At 41.0% G+C, this 20,286-nt stretch overlaps 2 protein-coding genes across 16 annotated transcripts in view; one reads left to right on the top strand and one right to left on the bottom strand.

The window, feature by feature from the left end:
• The first annotated feature begins 5,594 nt into the window (after positions 1 to 5,594).
• On the top strand, positions 5,595 to 8,431 carry cd8a (CD8a molecule). Its single transcript, XM_017422833.3, has 6 exons — positions 5,595 to 5,824; positions 5,925 to 6,248; positions 6,334 to 6,429; positions 6,500 to 6,598; positions 6,781 to 6,820; positions 7,241 to 8,431. The coding sequence occupies exons 1-6, from the start codon at positions 5,776 to 5,778 to the stop codon at positions 7,290 to 7,292; spliced, it is 660 nt and encodes a 219-aa protein (XP_017278322.1). The 5' UTR covers positions 5,595 to 5,775; the 3' UTR covers positions 7,293 to 8,431.
• The window catches only part of cast (calpastatin), a 37,042-nt gene continuing 24,984 nt past the window's right edge, over positions 8,229 to 20,286 (bottom strand). For 13 of the 15 annotated variants that reach the window (XM_017422821.3, XM_017422828.3, XM_017422822.3 and 10 more), the window contains 26 exons: positions 18,964 to 19,002; positions 18,039 to 18,125; positions 17,784 to 17,849; positions 15,866 to 16,003; positions 15,675 to 15,779; positions 15,462 to 15,578; positions 15,262 to 15,375; positions 15,073 to 15,171; positions 14,562 to 14,648; positions 14,338 to 14,445; positions 14,126 to 14,242; positions 13,926 to 14,039; positions 13,638 to 13,751; positions 13,163 to 13,222; positions 12,903 to 13,007; positions 12,618 to 12,734; positions 12,309 to 12,425; positions 12,122 to 12,223; positions 11,921 to 12,028; positions 11,744 to 11,836; positions 11,591 to 11,635; positions 11,366 to 11,497; positions 11,169 to 11,255; positions 9,687 to 9,716; positions 9,299 to 9,414; positions 8,229 to 9,211 (listed from right to left, as the gene is read on the bottom strand). In XM_017422821.3, the coding sequence (XP_017278310.1) occupies positions 9,307 to 9,414; positions 9,687 to 9,716; positions 11,169 to 11,255; positions 11,366 to 11,497; positions 11,591 to 11,635; positions 11,744 to 11,836; positions 11,921 to 12,028; positions 12,122 to 12,223; positions 12,309 to 12,425; positions 12,618 to 12,734; positions 12,903 to 13,007; positions 13,163 to 13,222; positions 13,638 to 13,751; positions 13,926 to 14,039; positions 14,126 to 14,242; positions 14,338 to 14,445; positions 14,562 to 14,648; positions 15,073 to 15,171; positions 15,262 to 15,375; positions 15,462 to 15,578; positions 15,675 to 15,779; positions 15,866 to 16,003; positions 17,784 to 17,849; positions 18,039 to 18,125; positions 18,964 to 19,002 (2,409 nt within the window). In that variant the 3' untranslated portion in view covers positions 8,229 to 9,211; positions 9,299 to 9,306. The remainder of the gene's footprint in view (positions 9,212 to 9,298; positions 9,415 to 9,686; positions 9,717 to 11,168; positions 11,256 to 11,365; positions 11,498 to 11,590; positions 11,636 to 11,743; positions 11,837 to 11,920; positions 12,029 to 12,121; positions 12,224 to 12,308; positions 12,426 to 12,617; positions 12,735 to 12,902; positions 13,008 to 13,162; positions 13,223 to 13,637; positions 13,752 to 13,925; positions 14,040 to 14,125; positions 14,243 to 14,337; positions 14,446 to 14,561; positions 14,649 to 15,072; positions 15,172 to 15,261; positions 15,376 to 15,461; positions 15,579 to 15,674; positions 15,780 to 15,865; positions 16,004 to 17,783; positions 17,850 to 18,038; positions 18,126 to 18,963; positions 19,003 to 20,286) is intronic. The other 2 variants (XM_017422819.3, XM_017422830.3) reach the window with 2 other exon arrangements.

The raw sequence follows: 20,286 nt of genomic DNA, 5'->3' as shown, positions 1-20,286 counted from the left end.
AGTGTTAGAAATAAAAAATAAATTTAAAAAAACAATTCAAAAAGGTCATAAGGAACGTAACCCTTTATGCTCCTCATTGTAACACATTTTATTAGATTTAAAATCAGATAAAACCATCCTGACAAAATGTGTTTAAACTTCATATTTGTGTAAGTTAATACGTTACACTTGTAGTACAAACTAAAAACCAAAAGAGACAATTTACAAAGATTCTCTGAGTGTCTGATGTACAAATACTTTTACCCCAAGTTTTAGGAAGTTAAAGAGAAGCAGGCAAGTTCAGTCAGGGGTGAGTTTACAGAGAAAACTTTATTCATCACATAAACAGAACAATTGTCAGGATTTGATCAAAACACACACAAAAAAATATCAGAAATTAAAGAAACCAAGAAAAAACAATTAATATAGAAGAATATGAAACATATTACAAGGTGATTGTATTAAACAGCTTTGTTGTTTTTTTTAATCAATTCCAGGAAACAAACAACTACTGATGGACGCAAGAAATTAAATGGATCTTCATTACATGACACATTTGTTTCTGATAAAATGATTTGTTTCATGGTAAAATTCAAGCCAAAGTACATTTAAATTCTCCCTAAAGGCGGTGAATTGTGCTTAAATTGTTTTCCAAACTGTCTCTTGTTTTCACCGCCAAATATTTTTCATAAACTTCTTACAATTTAAAAGAAAAACACAGAAGTTCAATCAAATACAATCAGATAATCTGACGCCGACCTGCTTAAAGCTACTTTCATGTAATTGTTTTTTAATGTCTAAACCAACTTGTTTGTGTAAAATAAAACGTACCCTCCAAAGAAATTATAACTCAAAGTGTGTTTCAAGAGATAATTATCAAGACTAATTTCTTTTAATCTACTCATGGGTGTCAATTTAGCTTCTTCTGTACGTTGTTAAAAAAAAAAGACTAAATAAAATAAAAAATTTTGTGTATTATTAACCCAAGTTAAGAATAATTTTCTCTGGCTCCGTAATATTTCTTTTATCCATGCAGTTTGTCTCTGAACTGGGTTTTATTACAGAACCGGAATAAATCGTAAAAGCTACAAACTCATGTTCTGTTTAGTGTAAAACCAATCGAATATGATCAGTCCGTGTGGTGCAAACTACAAATATAAACCAGAAGTCTCCTCATTGTCCTTTTACTTTGTCACATGGAGGCTCCACACGTCAGCTTAAATATTTCTGCCTCACACCAGAAATCGCAGAGCTAAATCTGCATCAAACTGTCTAAACTAAAAGGAAGTTTACTTTCAGTATCGTTAACTAACCATACAGCTCATGTGATAACCCCATCATCGCAGTTAAGGTATGAAATGTTTTTATTTGCTTCATTACTTTGGAATCTAAGAGATATCTGTGAAAGTTTTAGCTTTTCTTTACTTTTTAATCCTCTCTGGGGTGCATCATTATCTAATGTGCACCTCCTGTTTACTGGAAAACTCCAGGATTTTAAATAATTTAAAGATGCCTTTTTTTGTTTTGTTTTTTAAATCTTCATAACCTGAACAGGAGATGTCTTGAACTGCACATACAAGCACTATTGTTTCTAAAACGACACCCACTATTTTATTTTATTTTTTTTAACATTTCATATCAAAGATGTAAATTCCTGTAAAACATAGTTCGGAGACTTTCGTCCTTTTAAGCTAATTTAAGAGTAAAAGCTGGTTTTGGTTCCACACGTGCTGTAAAAATCCTAACAGGAAGTCTTAGATTCAGGAAAAAAAACCCACACTGAGCAGGCATGTGTGTGTGTGTGTGTGTCCAGCTAACGATCAAAGCTCTCCATCTCTACTCACTCCTCTTTAGGTCCTTGTCCCGTGATGCTCAGCAGCAGAGCGGTGAAACACCAGGAAGCCACCCGGACTGGTGTCCATCCTCTGGGACTGATGTCCGTCCTCTGGGACTGGTGTACGTCCTCTGGGACTGATGTCCAACCTCTGGGACTGGTGTCCGTCCTCTGGGACTGCTGAAGCTGCCATTTTCCAGACTGTTAAGACAAATCTTCTGACTGCCTTTGCAGCGTTGCTGTACAGCCTTTTTTATTTTTTTCTCACTGGCTTCCCCTGGTCACCCACAACACACACACACACATGCAGGTTTCAGGTTGGAGACCCCCACCCTCCCAGTGTGACTAATACAGGGAAGCCCATGCAGGTGTGCCTGTGAGTGACTCAGTCCTGAAACAGAGATATGGAAAGGTGAAGTGGGCCAACTGAGAGCATTTTGACTGGGTCTTCCCTCTGACAAAACAGTATCAACAGAATCCCCTGCTTACTGAAAACGCTGCACAGATCGAAACTACCGGGTTTCCATTCAGGTTTCAGTCGAAATAGTCTTTTCATTTATGAAAAGAGCCGGACAGTAAGGGCCTCTCAGGGTCCAAAAGGGCGACAAGATGAAGCGAAAGCTCGTCGGCACAAGTCAATAACACGATAACTGCGTCTGACGTTTCATTCCCAGGCTTTAATTTGTCTCTCTGTACCTCCACCCACCCGTGGAACAGATAAATCGCCCACAGACAGGTGAAAAATGTCAGCACCCGTTGCCCAAATCGGCGCACTTGTTTTCCATCACAGCACAGGAAATGTGACGGGCTTCGAGTTGCGCCTCAGCATCTGATCTGAAGAGTTTCACTTTCCCACCGCTCCTCGATTGGCTTTCACATGCAGTGACAGAACCAAGAAAACCCTTTTATTTCCATCTATGGCCACTTGTCAGTCAAGTTCTTGGTTCTAATTCACAGCGTTTTGTACCATCTCTCACCGAACCGTTGAACCAAAGCTGGATGGGACACTGGTAAAATACTTCAGCCATACAATTTTCTACAGCTCTGTCCAACAGTAGAACCTGTATAACCTGGCTTTTCGACAGAAGTGCCTCAAACAGTGAAACTTTAGACCAGGGGTGGCCAATCCTGGTCCTGGAGGGCCTCTATCCTGCAGGTTTTACTTGTTCCTCTGCTCCAACACACCTGATTTGAAGCAATGGCTGATTAACAGGCTTCTGCAGAACATGAAGAGATGATTTAACCACTGAATCAGGTGTGTTGGAGCAGAGAAACAAGGAAAACATGCAGGATGGTGGCCCTCCAGGACCAGGATTGGAAACCCCTGCTTTAGACTTTTGATGACTTCAGCTTCATCCTCCCAAATCGACCCCACTTTGCCATCCTGAGCTCCACTGGCCACCTCCCAGTGTGGCTTGTCTCATGACAGTAAATGACATAAATCAGCACTCCCGTTTGGCTCTTCGTCGGCCCAAACATGAGAGCATGACGTACGAGCGCAAAGCCACAGTCCAACCACAGGTGTCACAGAAGGTGTTTTTCTGGAAGCTTCGTCTCAGGGGTTCAAACACCTGTTCGGGTTGTGATGGAACCGAAGCTGGCGTGACTCATGACTCGGTGGTTGGATTTTCAGCAAACGGCGCAGGTCTGAACTCTACTTCTGTTGCCATCTAGTGGTTTTTAGGGTTCAGCTGGCTGCCTGGATGTACAGATCACCGCAACACCACCTGCAGCGTTTACATTTTCACTCTCGCACTGGAGTACAGTGTTTTGGCAGTTCCGATGAGCTGACGTATCAAAAGTTCGATCATGTTGTTCAGAGTACATGAAAACAATCAATGTCTTCATTGTCTGTACTGGAACTACTTCTGTGTTTTCTGGCCAAGCAGCGCCTGCTGAAATAACTTTGTGTTGGGGCAAAAAACGTAACCAGTCATAGACCTGGATATTCAAGCCGAGCCGCCGGCAGGTTAAAGGAGGATCTTCAGCTACGCTAAAAATAAATAAATAAATGTGGCCGAGATTGTGGCAGAATTATAAGTGGTGCTAAGATGATTGTTTAATAAGAAGATGGATTTTGTTTTTGTTTTTTTTTTAAAAAAAAGGGCATCCAACAATGAATAATGATCTCTAATGATCAGTACTTGAAACATGCTTATAAAAAAATAAATTATGGCACCACTTTACAAGGATATAAACAACTAATTATTATTTATTAAAGCAGGTATTTGTTAGGCTGTAAACACTTAATGACTCGTTAATAAGACATCACAGTTCATTAGATTAAATTTAGAATATTTTTGGTCTTTTAAATAGTGATCAGTACTCTCTAATCTGTTTACCATTAATCATTTGTAGACACAAAATGTGTTTTGGTGAATAAAGTTATTAAAAAAAAAAACAGTAAGATCAGTGCTTTTCTAACTGTTTTATGAATGCTTATTAATGCTGTAAATTGTTTACACAAGGCATAAATACTCAAAAATAACCTATTCTAAAGTATTAATAAATCACTTATAAAGGTACTCTTTTTGCAAAGAGGTGCCAAATAATTTATACAGAGTTTGTCAGAAGGACAAAAGGGGCGATGTTATTTATTTATTTTTGATAAACTTCAGTAACAAGTGAAGCAGTTTAGGTTCTGTCTGTTTTCGTCGCAGCGGTTTGACTGCAGGTCTCTTTCACTGAAAGAGTGCATGTGTGTGTGTGTGTGTGTGTGTGTGTTCTCACACACACATACTTGTTGCATGATTGTCGAAGATGTGTAATTTGCTCAAGCATGTTGCAGTTCCTGCCTCCTGCTTCGCTCCTGGAACTCATAAAGAGTGTGACATATTTAAATAATTGATGTTTGACCCAGTCTGAGCAGGATGGTGTTGGGAGCCGTCTGTCTGTTTGCTGCAGCTTGAACGATGCTTTATCAGTGTGTGTGTGTGTGTGTGTGTGTGTGTGTGTATGGTGGGGGACTGATATATACAGTATACACACATGTCGAAGAAACCTCTGTATGGGCACGTTGATTATAAGATAAGTCCAGTTTTTTTTTACGTACTATTGCTAGTTTTTTTAATCTCTCTTTCTCTTTCTTGAATTCAGAAGTAGACACATATTGTGTAGTTCAGAAAAACTCATTGGGTTTTCAAACAGAGCAAAATGTGCTTCAGTTCTTTTCTTTACACTCCGTTTAGAAGCATTAAAATAATTATAAGATGCTGTCAAAATCCAGAGCACTGGAGTTATCTTTAGTATTTTACTAAGACATTTTCATTTGACTGCCTAATTTTGTCATTTACTGTCTGGCGGTGCCAAGAAGAGTCAGAGAGGTGAGGAAACAGAAGGCTGCTGGCTGACTCCGTCACAGAAAATGTTTTTTTTTTGTACTTTAGTCTTATCTTGATCTGGTTTCTGTTCACCCAAAAACTTCAAAGCACAGTTTACCAGCAGGGGATGTGTTCAGCAGCATAAATATCTATTTTCTCATAGTTTCTTTCAATGTTTCTCTTCACAGTTCAGCTCTGATGGTATGAAGATGCCTGGATGAGGGCGATGTGTCAGAATGGGCAGAGCGGAGGTCAGAGGTCAGGCGCAGCAGGGATTCTGGTGGAAGCCTCCTTGGTTGTTTACAGTGCACATACAGTATATATAAAACAAAGAGCAGCGTTCCAATAACCTGTTCTCCCCTTTGCAGTTGCGCCACTTCCTACCTACCCCCCCTCATCCTTCTTCAGCCCACGTTCCGCTGCGCTCGTGGGCCAATAACGCGTGGAGTCGGGGGAGCGGGGCGCAGATCGGGTGGGCTCCACGCTGCAGGAGGGCTCTGCAAACAATCCGCTGCAACGATCCGATTCGACACAGCAGCCGGGGGCGGGGTCTGACGCCCTCACCGAGCTGCCTCCCTCCGCAGCTTCCAGTGAAAGCAGCTGAGACGGGTTCGACTGCCGCCGTCCTCCGGAAGACTGACAATGGACCCCACATGGACTCGGGTTCTGCTGATCCTGCTGCTTTGTCAAAGTAAGAGAAACCCCATGGTTGTGACGTTGCTTCTTGTTGTTTTTTTCCGTCGTGAAGAAGGGGAAATAATTGCATCTGTGGTTTTGCTCCCTGCCTTCAGAGGTCACCTCAGCTGATGTTAAAGCAGAGGAGGGGAAGGAGGCTATGATCAGCTGCAAGCCTGAGAAGGGGACCATGGTGATCTGGTTCCGAGCGCTGGACAAGTCTGGCATGGAGTTCATCGCATCAGTCAGCTCCACTGGTCAACTCAAAACATCTAGACCCAACTTTAATAACAAGTTCAGATTCCAGACGACAGATTCCCAAACTTTAATCCTGAAGTCCTTCAACAAAAACAACGACAGCGGGGTTTACAGCTGCGGCTCTCTCGTCAATGGAAACAAACTCCTATTTGGAGAAGTAACCCGACTGAAACTGGATGAAGGTGGGTTCGGTTCCCTCAGCGTGGTCCAATTCTTTCAGTGAATCCAGACGTCTCATGTCCTCTTTTCACTCCTTTTTTTCACAAGCAACTAAAAAGGTAACAAAGGCTCCGCCGGTGCGGCCCACCACGCAAACGTCAACACCAACCAAGACCTGCCTGTGCAAAGACAAGAACAAGACGGGTAACAGGCACTGCTCTCCTCCTGCAGGTTTTCTGCCTCGGTGAAGGACTAACAGCTTGTGTTTTCACAGGTCCGTCCATGTTCTGTGCTCCGATCATCCTGGGGCCCCTGGCTGGAGGCTGCGGCCTTCTCCTCCTGCTCCTCATCGTCACCACTCTGTACTGCAACAGTAGGTCCCTTTCAGGCTCTTACCCCCAAACTCTCTTTACAAATCCTCTGCAAAGCTGGAACGTGCTTTTATTTTATTCCACATTTTCTTCTAAAAAAAAAAAAAAAGTTTTTTGTTTACATTGTTTTTTTTTTCCCAAATGCTATTATTCTCCACGTTTAAATCTCTTTTTTTCCTTCCAGAAATGAGGACCCGAAGGTGCCCACACCATCACAAGAGAAAGTAAGTTCTTCTTCCTGTTTATATATTTTTTTTTTCTTTAATTTTCAGAGCTGGAGCAAGAAAAATAAAAAGTCTTTACTTTCATGCCCTCTCAAAAATCTAAACTCAAGAAGCAAACAAACAAAAATAAATTAAATAAATAAAAAAATAAAACTCAGGCGGGCTTGCAGCAATAGGTTTTTGTTTTTTTGATGTGAATATTGTTTTGTATTTAACTAAAATATTCACATTTCTGTCTGAAACCTACTGGGTCAAATTCACTAATTAGTGCTTTTTGCTGTTTTTTTTTAGGCTAAAACTTGAATATTTTGATTAAAGTTTAATTTTAGGTTAACTGAAAGCTCTAAAATCCCTCAACCTAAAAAAATGATTTGCCTTTTTAATTTTGGTTATTTCTGTTTAAAACAAATAAATCTGCAGGCTGAGGATGGACGCGCTCGAAAAACAAATGATGACCAACAGACACGTCTGATGGAAAGAGCTGCAGCTTTACCGTTTCTTCAAACTGCTTGGATTTTTTTTTAGCTTTTTTAATTTTATTTTATTGGTCAAAAAGGTTTTGTTTTTTTAAACTCTCTTCTGAAGGAACAACCCGAAGATTTCCAACAGAACAGCAGCTCAACAAGCCGTTTCATCTGAAGACACTGACTTTTTTTTTTTTTATAAAACCATGAAATATTTTGTTGTTTCTCCACCAACATTATTGCTGACAGAACCGAAGAATCCTGAGAATTTTGAGCCAAATTGTTTTTGTTTTTTTAATATAAATGTAATTTATGAAATGTTTGTACAGAATTCTGTTTTCCTTCTGCAGTATTTCTTTTTGCATTTTTATTTTCCTGACATTGCTTTTATTCCACATTACTTGCAGTCGGTGTTGTTTAACAGAAACGTTCATGTAAATATGACTTGTGATTGGACATTTTGAAGATAAAAATTGGCTTTTTTACTGTATTATTTTTCCTAAACTTCAAAAACTTAAAAACGAACAGATATTCAAACCGTGCTTTTTTTGTTTTTTTTAAATCGTTGTACTTTTTTTTTTTACACCCTATTGTTGTGAAAATATGCAACATAAAATAAAGTTCCAGACAAAGAGTCCCTTTGGCTGCAGCGAACTGGGTTTGTCTTCATTAGTTTATTTGGATTTTCATTCTTCTCCACAGATTAAAAACCCGACACGTCTGCGTCGCTCGTTCGGCGTCTCGACACAAAAAGTACATCATCTGAGCAAATTGACGTTTGTTTTACGACCCTAGTGAGTCGAAAGGATGTGGGCTGCTTCAACCGTATGCAGAGTGAAAAAAACCCAACAACAAATATGTCAGGAGAAGAGAGAGAAACTTTCGAAAGAGATTCTGTTCCCCCTCTATCTCTCTCACACACACACACACATTTCTCTTACACCTTTTAAGAAGACAGTGTTTGATCAGTTTTATTGCGGCACTAAGCACTTCTCAAAACTATTCTTTGGGTTAGCTTTAACTACTTATTTAGGCACTTATTATCCATCTTAGACAAATTGTAGCATTTCTTAAACTGTAAAACTTCTCCCTCAGAAAAAAAAAAATAAAACATTTGAATTTTCTTATACGATTTTTGCCCCAAGTCGAAAGCGACAGCCCTTGGTAAATCATACAGTGTTGGTTCTGAGAGAGGAAAAAAGAATAATCCTAAACAGCATACAAAGAACGGCAGCTCGTAAAGGGTCACGGTCTTGAAGTGCACTTCTGAATACCAGGACTTTTTGTTTTTATGAAGCCAAGTTCGTACAAAAAGACCCTTCTTTTGACAGATTTTTTTTTTTCTTCTACAGGAAAAAAACCCCCAAAAAAACAAAAAAATCTCCCTAATACAGAAATGAGCAGAACACCTCCTGGAAATCCTCCACGTAAATTAATCATGTAAACAACAGATTGTTTAAAATAACCTCAAACTAAGCTGTACACTAGTGTCTTAATAGCATCCGAACACGACGTGGTAGAAAACTTGGCTTTTTGGGTTTTTTTTTGCTTTTTTCTGTGTTTGCACAGATTGCACAAACATCCCGTCACAACCCCCCCCCCCCTCCTCTGTGGTGCTCTCATACGAGCTGACGGCTCGTTCTTTACTTTGTGAAAAGTCCGAGTTCGTTTTCTCCAAAGGCAAAAAAAATAATAATAATCTAAAGTTTCCAATATTTGAAAGTAAAAAGAAAAAAAAAGTGGTGGTGCTTGAAGATGTGTTTAAATGTGTGAACTGAGCAGGTGTTTAAAGGGTTATATCCAAGTCTGTCGGCTGTTCGGTATACATTCTTGACGAGTTAGAAAAATAGAATCACCATCCAAAAAAAAAAAGCAGCTCCCTCACTGATGCATCCCTGTGGTCTGGAGGACGAATTACAGCCACAACCTGCAGCACACGACACAGCCACCGGTCAGAGGACAATCAGGAAGGTTATCGGCTTGTATTTTGGCAGAACAGCAGCTCAAACCTCACCAAGTGAACTATCTCCTGCCTCCCTTCGCTGTGGACGACGGCGTAACGTCTTTGCTCAGCTGAGCTGGCGGGACGTCAGCGGCAGGCGGCTCCGCTGCAGCTTGCGTCTTCTGTGTCTGCACAAAGATTTAGAAAACTTAGAAACAAGACAAGTGAAAAGGAAAAAAAGAAAAAAAAAAGCTGCATGCAATAGTTTTCTGGCGTGGGGTTGCAGGAGACAGAGTGATGAGCGGCTGTGTGCAGGCACTGAAACGCTTCAGTTTTACTGCTCAAAACGGTTCCTTGCTCGTGTTTTTTCAGCTCAGTCATGCACGCTGATCCAGTGAAAGTCTAAGCTTGTCCAAACTCAGCTCACATCAGGCCTTCATGCACCGAGCATCCTGCTTACTTTGGACTTTGACTTTGACTTGCTCTTTCCCTGAAACAAATGTGAAGGAACGACTTGTTAAACTCATCAGCTTCACTCTGCCACATGGGGGGTAACTTCAGTGACCGACCAGAGGGGGCGCCGGAACAAAAACTAACAGTCTGATCAGCTTGAGCAGAAACACCACATGTTATATTTGCTTTTATTTAAATACTGAACTTCACCAACAATTCCCGCTGCTGCGTAGATAATATGACATTGTTATAATAATTATAATCTCATATAATTTGTAGTTTTTTTACAGTTTTAATTTTAGTGCACTGGTTCACATAATGCCTGTTGATTGAAATCAGCTCTGGATATTTCCTGCACTCGTGACGCTGATTTATTTAAATTTATCTCCTGTCATCAGATCTTCATGTTCAAAAAAACAAGATGGAAATCTTAATTTAATCACAAAACACTGAGATTAAATTAAGATCTTAGTTAGTTGAAAAAAAACAGAGACCAAGATGCTATTTCAAAAGTAAAAGTTTGTTTTTTTTAAACGCAAAATTATAAAATAAACAAAAAATTAATTTAGTCACAGGTTTAATGTAAACCTGCTCAATGTCATTCTCCTTTTTGTATAGTAGCTTCAGAGCCAGATATTACCAGCCCAGTTTTTCCACCTAAAGGGGGGCCATCGCAGAGTGGGGCGTGGGCCCCCGGACCTGAGTGGCTTATGTTTGCACCTGGCAGGCGACCGCTTAAATGCTGCTGATGATTTGTGGTGAAAGTTTGCTGCTTTTTTGCCGACAGCCAGCATTAAGACGACCGTCAGTGTGGTTGGATGCTCCCCTTAGCTATAAGAAAAGTTGCCACACAGGTGCATGCTGTGTTTGCTGCCTTTGGGAAGAAAGAAATGAAGTTGAAATGTTACAGCCGCGTCCTTTCTGCATCTCTCCGTCAACCGAAGCTGATCTGAACAGGAAGCTAGTTACCAGTGACGAACCAAGTAAAGAGCTAAACATTACCGGAGGTCTGTACTAGAGTCAAGGGACACCAGATCTGAGGAAATTAACACAGACGTGATGATGGTAGGGAGGTAATTAGCCTGCAGCAGCTTGTTTCTTTCCACAAATGCCAGCTCTCGCAGCTTGTTGCAAACGCTCGTTTCAAAACAGAGGGATGGGAGACGAGCCATGTTCAGCTGTGGGGGTTTTGCTACCAGAAACAACTGACTGTTGGATTTTTAAAAAGGGGAGGGGGGCAGTTTAGGAGCTGAAAACTTGCATCAACAGGTGGGGGAGAAGAGGAGCACAGCTCGGTGTTTACAAAACCAAAACAATCCCCGTATTCTCTGGCATCTCACTGCAGGCATTTAAACTGGAGGGAAAGTATGACGAACAAATTAAGGTTGACCTGACTTATAACACACCTTGAAACTGGTGGTAACGGATTTTAACTATTAGTTGCAAAACTTTGAATGTGGTGAAATCTTAATATTTTGGTTTTATTTACCTTTGGCTTCTCTGTTTTAGATTTAGATCCTGAGCCTCCTTCGATCAGTGTATCAGCCAGGGAGTCCAGAACAGCACCGGCCATTGGCTAGAAAACAAACAAATACATTAGTGGTAAGCTTTAAAAATAGTTATTGACTTAAAGGACGTTTTTAAAATCCTTCATCATGAGGAGGAGGCGGTTCACGTCCCCGTTACCTTCCGGGGCTCACAGTCGAGCACAGGAGGTTCCAGCTTCGTTGTGCATGAGCTGACGGGTGCAGGAGGCTGCGGGGTAGCAGAGAAGTCATCAGACAGCAGGTTCAGCGCCGTCTGGTCATCCATCGCCTCCTGCGTGGCCAAGGAGGAAACACAAGGGGGCGCATGTTTCTATCTGTGAACATGTTTCATTTGAATCCATACTGCAACATGTGGTGACCCTACCTTCTTGGGTTTCGCTGCCTCTTTCTCCTTGAACTCTTTCATTTTCTTTCAAATTAAAAGCACAGTTGACAAACTGTAAACGTCACTGGACTGCACATAAGACATTTTGAAAATATAACTGAATAAAAGTACTTTCCCCGCTGTGAGTTTTACCTTAAGCTCCTCCTCAGTTGGTCGGTACTCTGGTGGCAGCGTGTCGTCTCTTTCTCCCATCTTGACCAGCCTCTCTTCGACAACCTTTTTCTCCTGCAACAACCAAGCCGCCACATGTCAAGGCAGCTCGTACGGGTTTAGTTTTCTGGAAGTGTGCCGAAAGTGCTGGAGGGCTACCTTGACCAGGTCTTTAGCAGGAACCGGGGCGGGCTGCACGGGTTCGGGTGCGATGTCCTTCAGAGTGTCCGACAGAGCATCGAGGGCGTTATCCGCTTCTGCCGCCAGCTGAGTTTGAAACAAGGAAAATGTTTTTTAGATGTTAGGCGACGGAAATGAAAAGAGTCTATTGAAAGGCTTATTTTGGCTCGTGTTTTTCACCGGCTTATCGGCATCTGTGGGAACACAAGGTGCAGATTTCACAGCTGGTGCAGCAGTGGAGGCAACAAAATCCCCTGCCAAGATATCCAACGCATCGGGAGGCTGAGGGAGCGACAGGACGACATGGGTTAAATAAAACCTGCGAAGTACCGCGTCGGATTATAGATGTGATACCGCAGGTGTGTACCTGTGCAGGAGGAGCTGAGGGGGTGACGACAGGAGCCTGGGCAGGAGCAGGAGCTGCCGTGGAGGTCATGAAGTCTCCAGACAAAATATCCAGAGCCTCACCGGTTTCCATGGTGGGCTGACGAGAAGAGGAGTTTAATAAAAAAAAACTCAGAGTATGAAATTATCCTCATTTTTTAATATAAAACAAATAAAACAAGAAGCAGACTCTCACAGCTAGCTGCTTTAAATTTTTTTTTTGAAGAACAACAAAAACCCACTCAGATCAGTGAGCTCTTGTTCTGATAAACAGGAAGTGAATTCGTCTTACCTCTGGTTTAGGAGCAGGCAGTTTTTTGAGATCTTTCTCTTTAAATCTGTATTCTGGAGGAAGTGTGTCATCCCTCTCTCCTACTCGCACACCCTTCTCCTCCTTGACTTTTCCCTCCTGTAAAAAAGGCAAAATACAAAACAATAAGCCACCTTTTAAGAATCCAGGGTGTACTAGCGTTTGCACACAGAAAAACAGGACATGGAAATAAACTCATGAGTGGAAACTAATTATATTGTACATTTTACTGAATAAAAAAGACTGAGAAGTTTGTACGCTCTTTACCGAGACAATGTCCTCAGGTCTGAGTTTGGCTTCAGGTTTTTTGGGTTCATCCGGAGCCAAAGTGTCACCGAGAGCACTGAGAGCATCAGCAGGGATGGACGTATCCTGAACCAGAAGATGGAAGAAAACAGGTTAGTGGTTCAGTTCTGAGAACACCTGAGTACATTTCCAATCAAAGAAAACAGCATTACTGAAATAAAAAGCTTTTTTTTTTTTCTTTTTTTTTTAAACATAAAAATCTTTTGAGCTTTCAGTGTCACCTTCTTAGTCTCGGGTTTGGCGGGCCCTGGTTTGTGTGGCGCCGGTGGACAAACTGCCTTCTGCAAAAACAGCAACAACAACACGGTGTTAGACATGTGGCCTGAAATCAAAGTACATTTAAGAAGATACAAGACATGGAACGCAGCTGGATAAAAGCTTCATTGAACAGATATACCGAACTCGACTCTATACCAACTCCGAAGAAACTTGCTGCCAAATGTGGTTCTATAAAATATGGATTTTCCACTTTTGAGTTTTATGTATTGTTAGGACTGATCAAAACAAAGATTGTTAATCTGAAACACTTTGTGCAAGTCCATTACTTAAAATCAAACTGAAAAAATCCCTTTAAATTCCAGGTCCTAAGTCAACAAAAACAAAACGCCCTTTCACGAGAAAGGGTCAGACGCTGCAGACATAAAAAAAAAACCTGACCATTGATATACACCAATTTAAGCAGACAAGTAGATTTACTATAGGAGGTGTCCTTGTAGGAGGGGGGGCAGGAGCATGGACCCCAGAAGCTTTAGAAGGAGCCACAAAATCACTGGAGAGCTGGTCGAGGGCTGACAAATCCTCCACTTTAGCCTACAAAACAGAACCAATTTGACTGTTTAGGACAACAAGGAAAGGAAAAAAATGACACCATGAAACAGTTTTCATATCCCACTGAATTTGATTCTTAAGGAGAATTAAATAAGGAAACACTGATAAAACCGTGACAGTATTTGTGAGAATCAATAGGAGCTGACAGTGTTATACCTGCGCAGGAGGAGCTGTGGGTTTGACAACAGGAGCCTGGACACAAGGAGCAGCCGAGGAGGTGCTGAAGTCTCCAGACAAAATGTCCAGAGCTTCTACAGTCCCCATGGTGGGCTGCAGAAACACACAGAACACTCGGTCAGCTTCCTGATTCCATATTTTGGAACATAATGCATAAATTCAAATACTTCCTTCCTTACCTCTGGTTTAGGAGCAGGCAGTTTTTTGAGATCTTCCTCTTTAAATCTATATTCTGGAGGAAGTGTGTCATCCCTCTCTCCTACCAGTACACCCTTCTCCTTCTTCACTTTGTCCTCCTGTAGGGGAAAGAAAAAAGAAAATGGGAGAAAATAAGACATTTTTCTGATGATAAACAGTTGTTGTTTTCTGCTCGTCTTTTCTGCGCTCCTACCGGGACGATGTCCTCAGGTTTGAGTTTGGGAGATTCAGGTTTCGGCTTGTCTTCTGGCAACGTGTCTCCAAGAGCACTTAGAGCATCCAGGGACATAAAGGAGTCCACCTGAGGAGACGAGAGGTGGTTGTTTGATCTCAGTGTGTCGCGCATTTCTTGTTCAACCCGTTGAAATGCAATACAGAAAATACAAGACAGAAAGCAGGACGAGTCTTGTTCTGCACCTTATCAATCTTGGGTTTAGCATCGGCTGCAGTTTTCCCGGGGAAGGTGCACACAGCTACAGGAGGAACTCCAGAGGACTCCACTTTCTACAAAACAACACAGAGGACACCCGGTTTAATGCTTATAATCTGATTTAAAAAAAAAGTGGCAAAATAGGATATAAACTTGGCATCTGAATCTGTGATCAACAGTTTATAGGATCCTTCTTTTCTATCACCTCCCATAAAAATCCTTAAGAAGCGCACATCTCCATCACAATAAGATGCAAACTCCACAAGTTTCATATACACTGAGTCATGTTTTGAAAATTAAATCTTTTGCCCCGTTACAAACGTCATAACCTGTAAAAAATAACTGAAACATCTGTGTTTTTACAATAATTATTTTACTCCTCTAATAAATATCTAGCACAGATAGCAAAAGTGCTCTGTGTGACCAGTTTCCTGTAGATTTTTTAATAAAAACTTACAGGAAAACTGGAAATGGAGGAACTCGCCTGGTGTACTGTACCTGGGCACTGGCAGCACACAGCCCCGCCTCCAGAGAGAAATCGTCAGAAACTTTGCCCTTTGTGGCTTTCTTGCCAGCAGCGGGAGGAGGAGGAGATTTCTACAACATCCGAGAGTTAAAGAGCTTAAAAACGATTTAAACTGGGCTTGTCTGAATCTGCTCTAGACAGGAACTGGATGCACTGTGTACCTGCGCAGGAGGAGCTGTGGGTTTGACAACAGGAGCCTGGACACAAGGAGCAGCCGAGGAGGTGCTGAAGTCTCCAGACAAAATGTCCAGAGCTTCTACAGTCCCCATGGTGGGCTGCAGAAACACACAGAACACTCGGTCAGCTTCCTGATTCCATATTTTGGAACATAATGCATAAATTCAAATACTTCCTTCCTTACCTCTGGTTTAGGAGCAGGCAGTTTTTTGAGATCTTCCTCTTTAAATCTATATTCTGGAGGAAGTGTGTCATCCCTCTCTCCTACCAGTACACCCTTGTCTTTCTTCACTTTGTCCTCCTGTAGGGGAAAGAAAAAAGAAAATGGGAGAAAATAAGACATTTTTTCTGATGGTAAACAGTTGCTGTTTTCTGCTCGTCTTTTCTGCGCTCCTACCGGGACGATGTCCTCAGGTTTGAGTTTGGGAGATTCAGGTTTTGGCTTGTCTTCTGGCAACGTGTCTCCAAGAGCACTGAGAGCATCCAGGGACATAAAGGAGTCCTGCGAGGACATTATGGCGCTTGTTGATCAGCTGATCACACTTTTATTAATTATTCACGTTGGGCTCCACTTCGTGTCCAGCTCACCTTGTCAGACTTGAGCTGTGTGTCCGTTTTGGAGTCGAGCACATCTTCCAGGCAGAATTCAGCTGTAGCTTGGCTCATCTTTGTTTTTTTATCAGCTTGGGGAGCGGGGGGGCACACAGCTACAGGAGGGACTGCTGCCTACGGGGACAACAAACCAATGGACAAGAGACTCTGAGGTTCAAACTGAATATATGACTCTTTGTTATATAACAATATTTCTAAATTTGAATGTGGGAAAAACCTCATTTTTGAGACTTCTTGCTGCACCGCAGGTCCAAGATGGAAACTCTAAGCTAAAGATCTTCTGTTTGTTTCACTCACGATGTTCTACAAACATGCTAACAAGCTTTTGTTTTCTAGCTTCAATACTTTTAACATTCAGAACAGATAAAAAGGGTAAACAAACTGCTTGGCATTACTGAATGTCCATAAACTTCAAATATTATAGGATTTATTCCTTCCGGTTTTGAACAAAAGCCATTCAAGTTAAGCAAATACTGTTATCAAATCAAATCACTTTGTTCCAGACACATAAAAAGGTCCGTAGTAGAAAATAAAACACAATTGTGGTTCCACAATCTTCAAATGAATCTAACTGAACTCAGTGCAGGGTTTACTAAAGTTGCATTTATATTATTGCTCGACAGATAATCTACACACATGCATTTGTACATAAGATTCCTGAGCACAGCTGGACATGTGGGTCCAGCGTTACGCACAAACATATGGCTAGCACTACTCCGTCTAGGCACTTTAAGTAGTAGCCTCATAGCATCAATATGTGCCACGTAAAGTTTCTGAACGCTGCTTCTTTTGCACTGTCGCCACAGATGGGCAGTGTAAAGTGGGGTGCAAAAGGCTTTAAACACAGCTAACTTTACAGAGGATGAACACATGCCAAATATTCTAATCAGCATATTAGCTTGTGCATACATCATACGATACTGCCTATACATGTCACGATCGTCAGACAGGTCATCGTTTATGTCCCAAGTATTTAACATCCTTACATATATTTTGTTAAATAAAAAATACATAATGGCTAATACAAAAGAACAAAAAAAAAAAAAAAAAGTTTTTAAATTGTCTCATGAGGCCAAGGAAAACCAGAGTTATGATAACTGCTGCATAATTTAACTACTCCGTTATCTCAAGACAGTTTTACCTCGATATTTTGGGACAACAAAGTTTGCTTTCTTGAGATAACAAAATGACTGGGNCATGTCACGATCGTCAGACAGGTCATCGTTTATGTCCCAAGTATTTAACATCCTTACATATATTTTGTTAAATAAAAAATACATAATGGCTAATAAAAAAAAAAAAAAAAAAAAAAAAAAAAAAAAAATATCTACAAACTGCCCTGATTTCTAAAGATCATCAGCCACAGAAAAACCGCTGCATAATTTAACTACTCCGTTATCTCAAGACAGTTTTACCTCGATATTTTGGGACAACAAAGTTTGCTTTCTTGAGATAACAAAATGACTGGGGGGGCAAAAATGAGTGGCTCTTCTGTTATAGCCAGTGTCACTATTTACTATCGCTGTCTGGACCCTTGGAGATGATCTATAGTAACATATTGATCAGTGATGGATGTTCCTTGATGTGACATTTTCAGCTTGAATCAGTTGACAGCAGGACTGCCCTGATTACTGATTTGTTTAATATGACAAGAAAATGAGCTTTTCTGGGTTGAACTAACTAAACCAAAACAAACCAGCTTGGACATCTTGACATGACAACATATTTAAACCATTATTACAACAAAACGAGCTTTTTATGTTAATCTAACATCTGTTATCACAAGATAATAAGATAAATGACTTGTTATCTTGAGATAATGTCATGAAAACTCTTTTCTGTGCATGTTGTGTCTTGTAGATAATACTATGGATGAAACAGTGGGTACTCCTACCTTTAGGGAGAAGTCCTCAGAGGTTTTCTCTAACCTTGCCTTTTTGTCAGCAGGGGGAGCAACTTTCTATAAGACAGACAACATTACAGAATAAAAGTGCTGCTGGGCCATTTTAAGTCCATTTTAAATGCATTTGAATTTGATTGTAGACACACTGCTGGTATTTGAATAGCATCTATGAAATACAAATGTCACAGGTGTAAACTGCACCATAAAGTCAGGATTGGACAAGCAGCAGAGAGATTAAAGCCTGACCTTCTCCTCTTTAGGTCCAGATGGAGCTGTGGACGTACTGAAACCAAACGAAAGTTCTTCCAGAGCCTCATCTGTGCTCATGGGTTTCTGAAATGAAAAAAAAATACCTGAAATACCACCCCCAGGCAACAGCAAAACCCCTGCCTGATCTTAAATTAATCTGATTCTTAATAAAAGAATGATGCTCTGTGACAAGGAGCGCCATCCTCCACTAGAGGGCACAACCTGACAAACCTCCAGATGAACAAAAAGGGGGGAAAAAATAATAATAATGTGAACCAGACTGCCTGTACCAACCGTGAGGGAAAAGTACAGACACACCCTTCTTCACATTCCACAGACGCCAAAAACGTACAAATAAATGTCCTTATAAGACAGACACAACACAGGAAATCAAACTGCTTTATCAAGAATGAGGCAAACACGACAACCTAAACACAAAAGTCAAACAGGAAGAGAGTTTTAAAGGATGAGAGAAGAAGAAAGTACGCTGAATCAAACCTCCCTGACAGCCAGATAAAGTGGAGGAAGGCTATGATGCAAATGTGGGTGTGTTGAAGTGAGTAAATATTAACCTGCATGTTCAAGCATTTAACAGATGCATCACCATGTATCAGTGTGTGTGTGTGTGTGTGTGTGTGTGCGCACATATTTATGTGACTGGTGCGGTCTGACATGAATCGACTGGTTCTAACAGAGGAGGGAGTTCTCGTGTTCAGCCAACACCCGCCAGTGCAACATTCTCCACTCCAGAAGAACCAGCAGGTCATACAGTGGAAACACTGCTTCCTGTATGTGTGTGTGTATGTGGGTGTGTGTGTGTTGGGAAAAGTCTCTCTATAAACCTTGTCTTATCTGAATCAAAATAAACTGAGACCATGAGGCTGGGACTCTCTTAAAGGCTAATTGTGAAAACTTTACTTACAGGAACATCTTTTGGTTTAACGTCTGCAGGAGCTGGAGCCTAAAAAGAACAATACGAGAGATTTTTAGACCAAAAAAAAAGAAACTGCAAAAAGCCCTAGGCTCTTCTGTTCAGGCTGTGAGTTCTCTCTTCCATCATTTAAACAAAATAAATTATTGCTAAAACTGTTTCTGTAGGAATCTCAAAACCTTCTACAAAACCACTAAAATAACAATTTGATTTAACTCTAACTATGCAATCAAAGAACTAAAATAGTTTTATTTGGAGCAAAAATAAAAAAAAAAAACATTCAATACTGAGCTCTAATTCTCTACGCTCCAAAAAAAAAATAAGGGTCTGTAGTATTTTGGTTGTGGTTCAGAAAGCAACAGATCAAACTTTTTGAAGCAAAGTTCTGTAGAAAGGTTATGAACAATGAATATCTTACCTGTTGTAGAAAGATCTTTGTGCATCCTCAGTTAGGAGAAATAGGGTTTAATTCTGGTCAGATTGACAAACTGGAAGCTACTCAGAGCTGTTGAACCAAAGTGGATCTTTGCCGTCTTAAAACAACCCCAAAACCTTTGTTGTGGTTCGTGTAAACACTAACTTAAACAGCTAATTCAATGTCTTTTTTTATATGATATGATTATTTACACAGAACTCTATGCTGACTTGTGGGTGCAAAACGCTGCAGCAGCAACTTCCTGTAGCCCGTTCAGTGAAGCCTGGGGTACTCCCACCAGGAATATCATAACACTTGGTGGTGTACAGGATTATAAAACAGCATTTACTGCTATGAAATGTTTTGACGGTGGAAGCGTTTTAAGTTTGCAACAATCCACTTTGGTCTTGGCCCTGCTTGGACTAGCTATTAGCTCTTCAATCTGGTCAGAATAAAACAATCTCTCCAACCTTTCAAAGAGCTATCTACAACAGGTAAGATATTAACTGGTCACAACCTTTCCACAGAACCCCACTTCAAAAGATCTGACCTATGCCTTTAACTCAGATGATTAAGGCTAAACAGCCTTCTTTAATGAGCGCCTTTCAGACAAGAACAGCCTTTAATGTATTTGACATGAAATGCACGTCTGCTATGTCAGCTTCTGGTGCATCCCTCCTTCATTTTTGTGACGATCCGAGCAGACAGGACCTGGTTACACACACGGGTCACTTTCAACTCGACTCACATCTGAATTGCACCAGTTACATGATATCCATCCATCCATCCATCCATTGTCTTCCGCTTATCCGGGGTCGGGTCGCGGGGGCAGCAGCCTAAGCAGGGAGACCCAGACTTCCCTCTCCCCAGCCACTTGGGCCAGCTCCTCCGGGGGAATC

The sequence above is a fragment of the Kryptolebias marmoratus genome, linkage group LG4, assembly GCF_001649575.2.
Source record: "Kryptolebias marmoratus isolate JLee-2015 linkage group LG4, ASM164957v2, whole genome shotgun sequence".
Lineage (NCBI taxonomy): Eukaryota > Metazoa > Chordata > Actinopteri > Cyprinodontiformes > Rivulidae > Kryptolebias > Kryptolebias marmoratus.
The sequence above is the reverse complement of the archived record's forward strand: the minus strand, read 5'-3'. Positions and strand labels throughout refer to the sequence as shown.

Coding starts and splice junctions, on each gene's coding strand:
- cd8a (XM_017422833.3), top strand. CDS start 5,776: ATGGACCCCACATGGACTCGGGTTCTGCTGATCCTGCTGCTTTGTCAA. Junction 6,599..6,780: donor CACCACTCTGTACTGCAACA/GTAGGTCCCTTT, acceptor TTTTCCTTCCAG/AAATGAGGACCCGAAGGTGC. Junction 6,821..7,240: donor CCACACCATCACAAGAGAAA/GTAAGTTCTTCT, acceptor ATAAATCTGCAG/GCTGAGGATGGACGCGCTCG.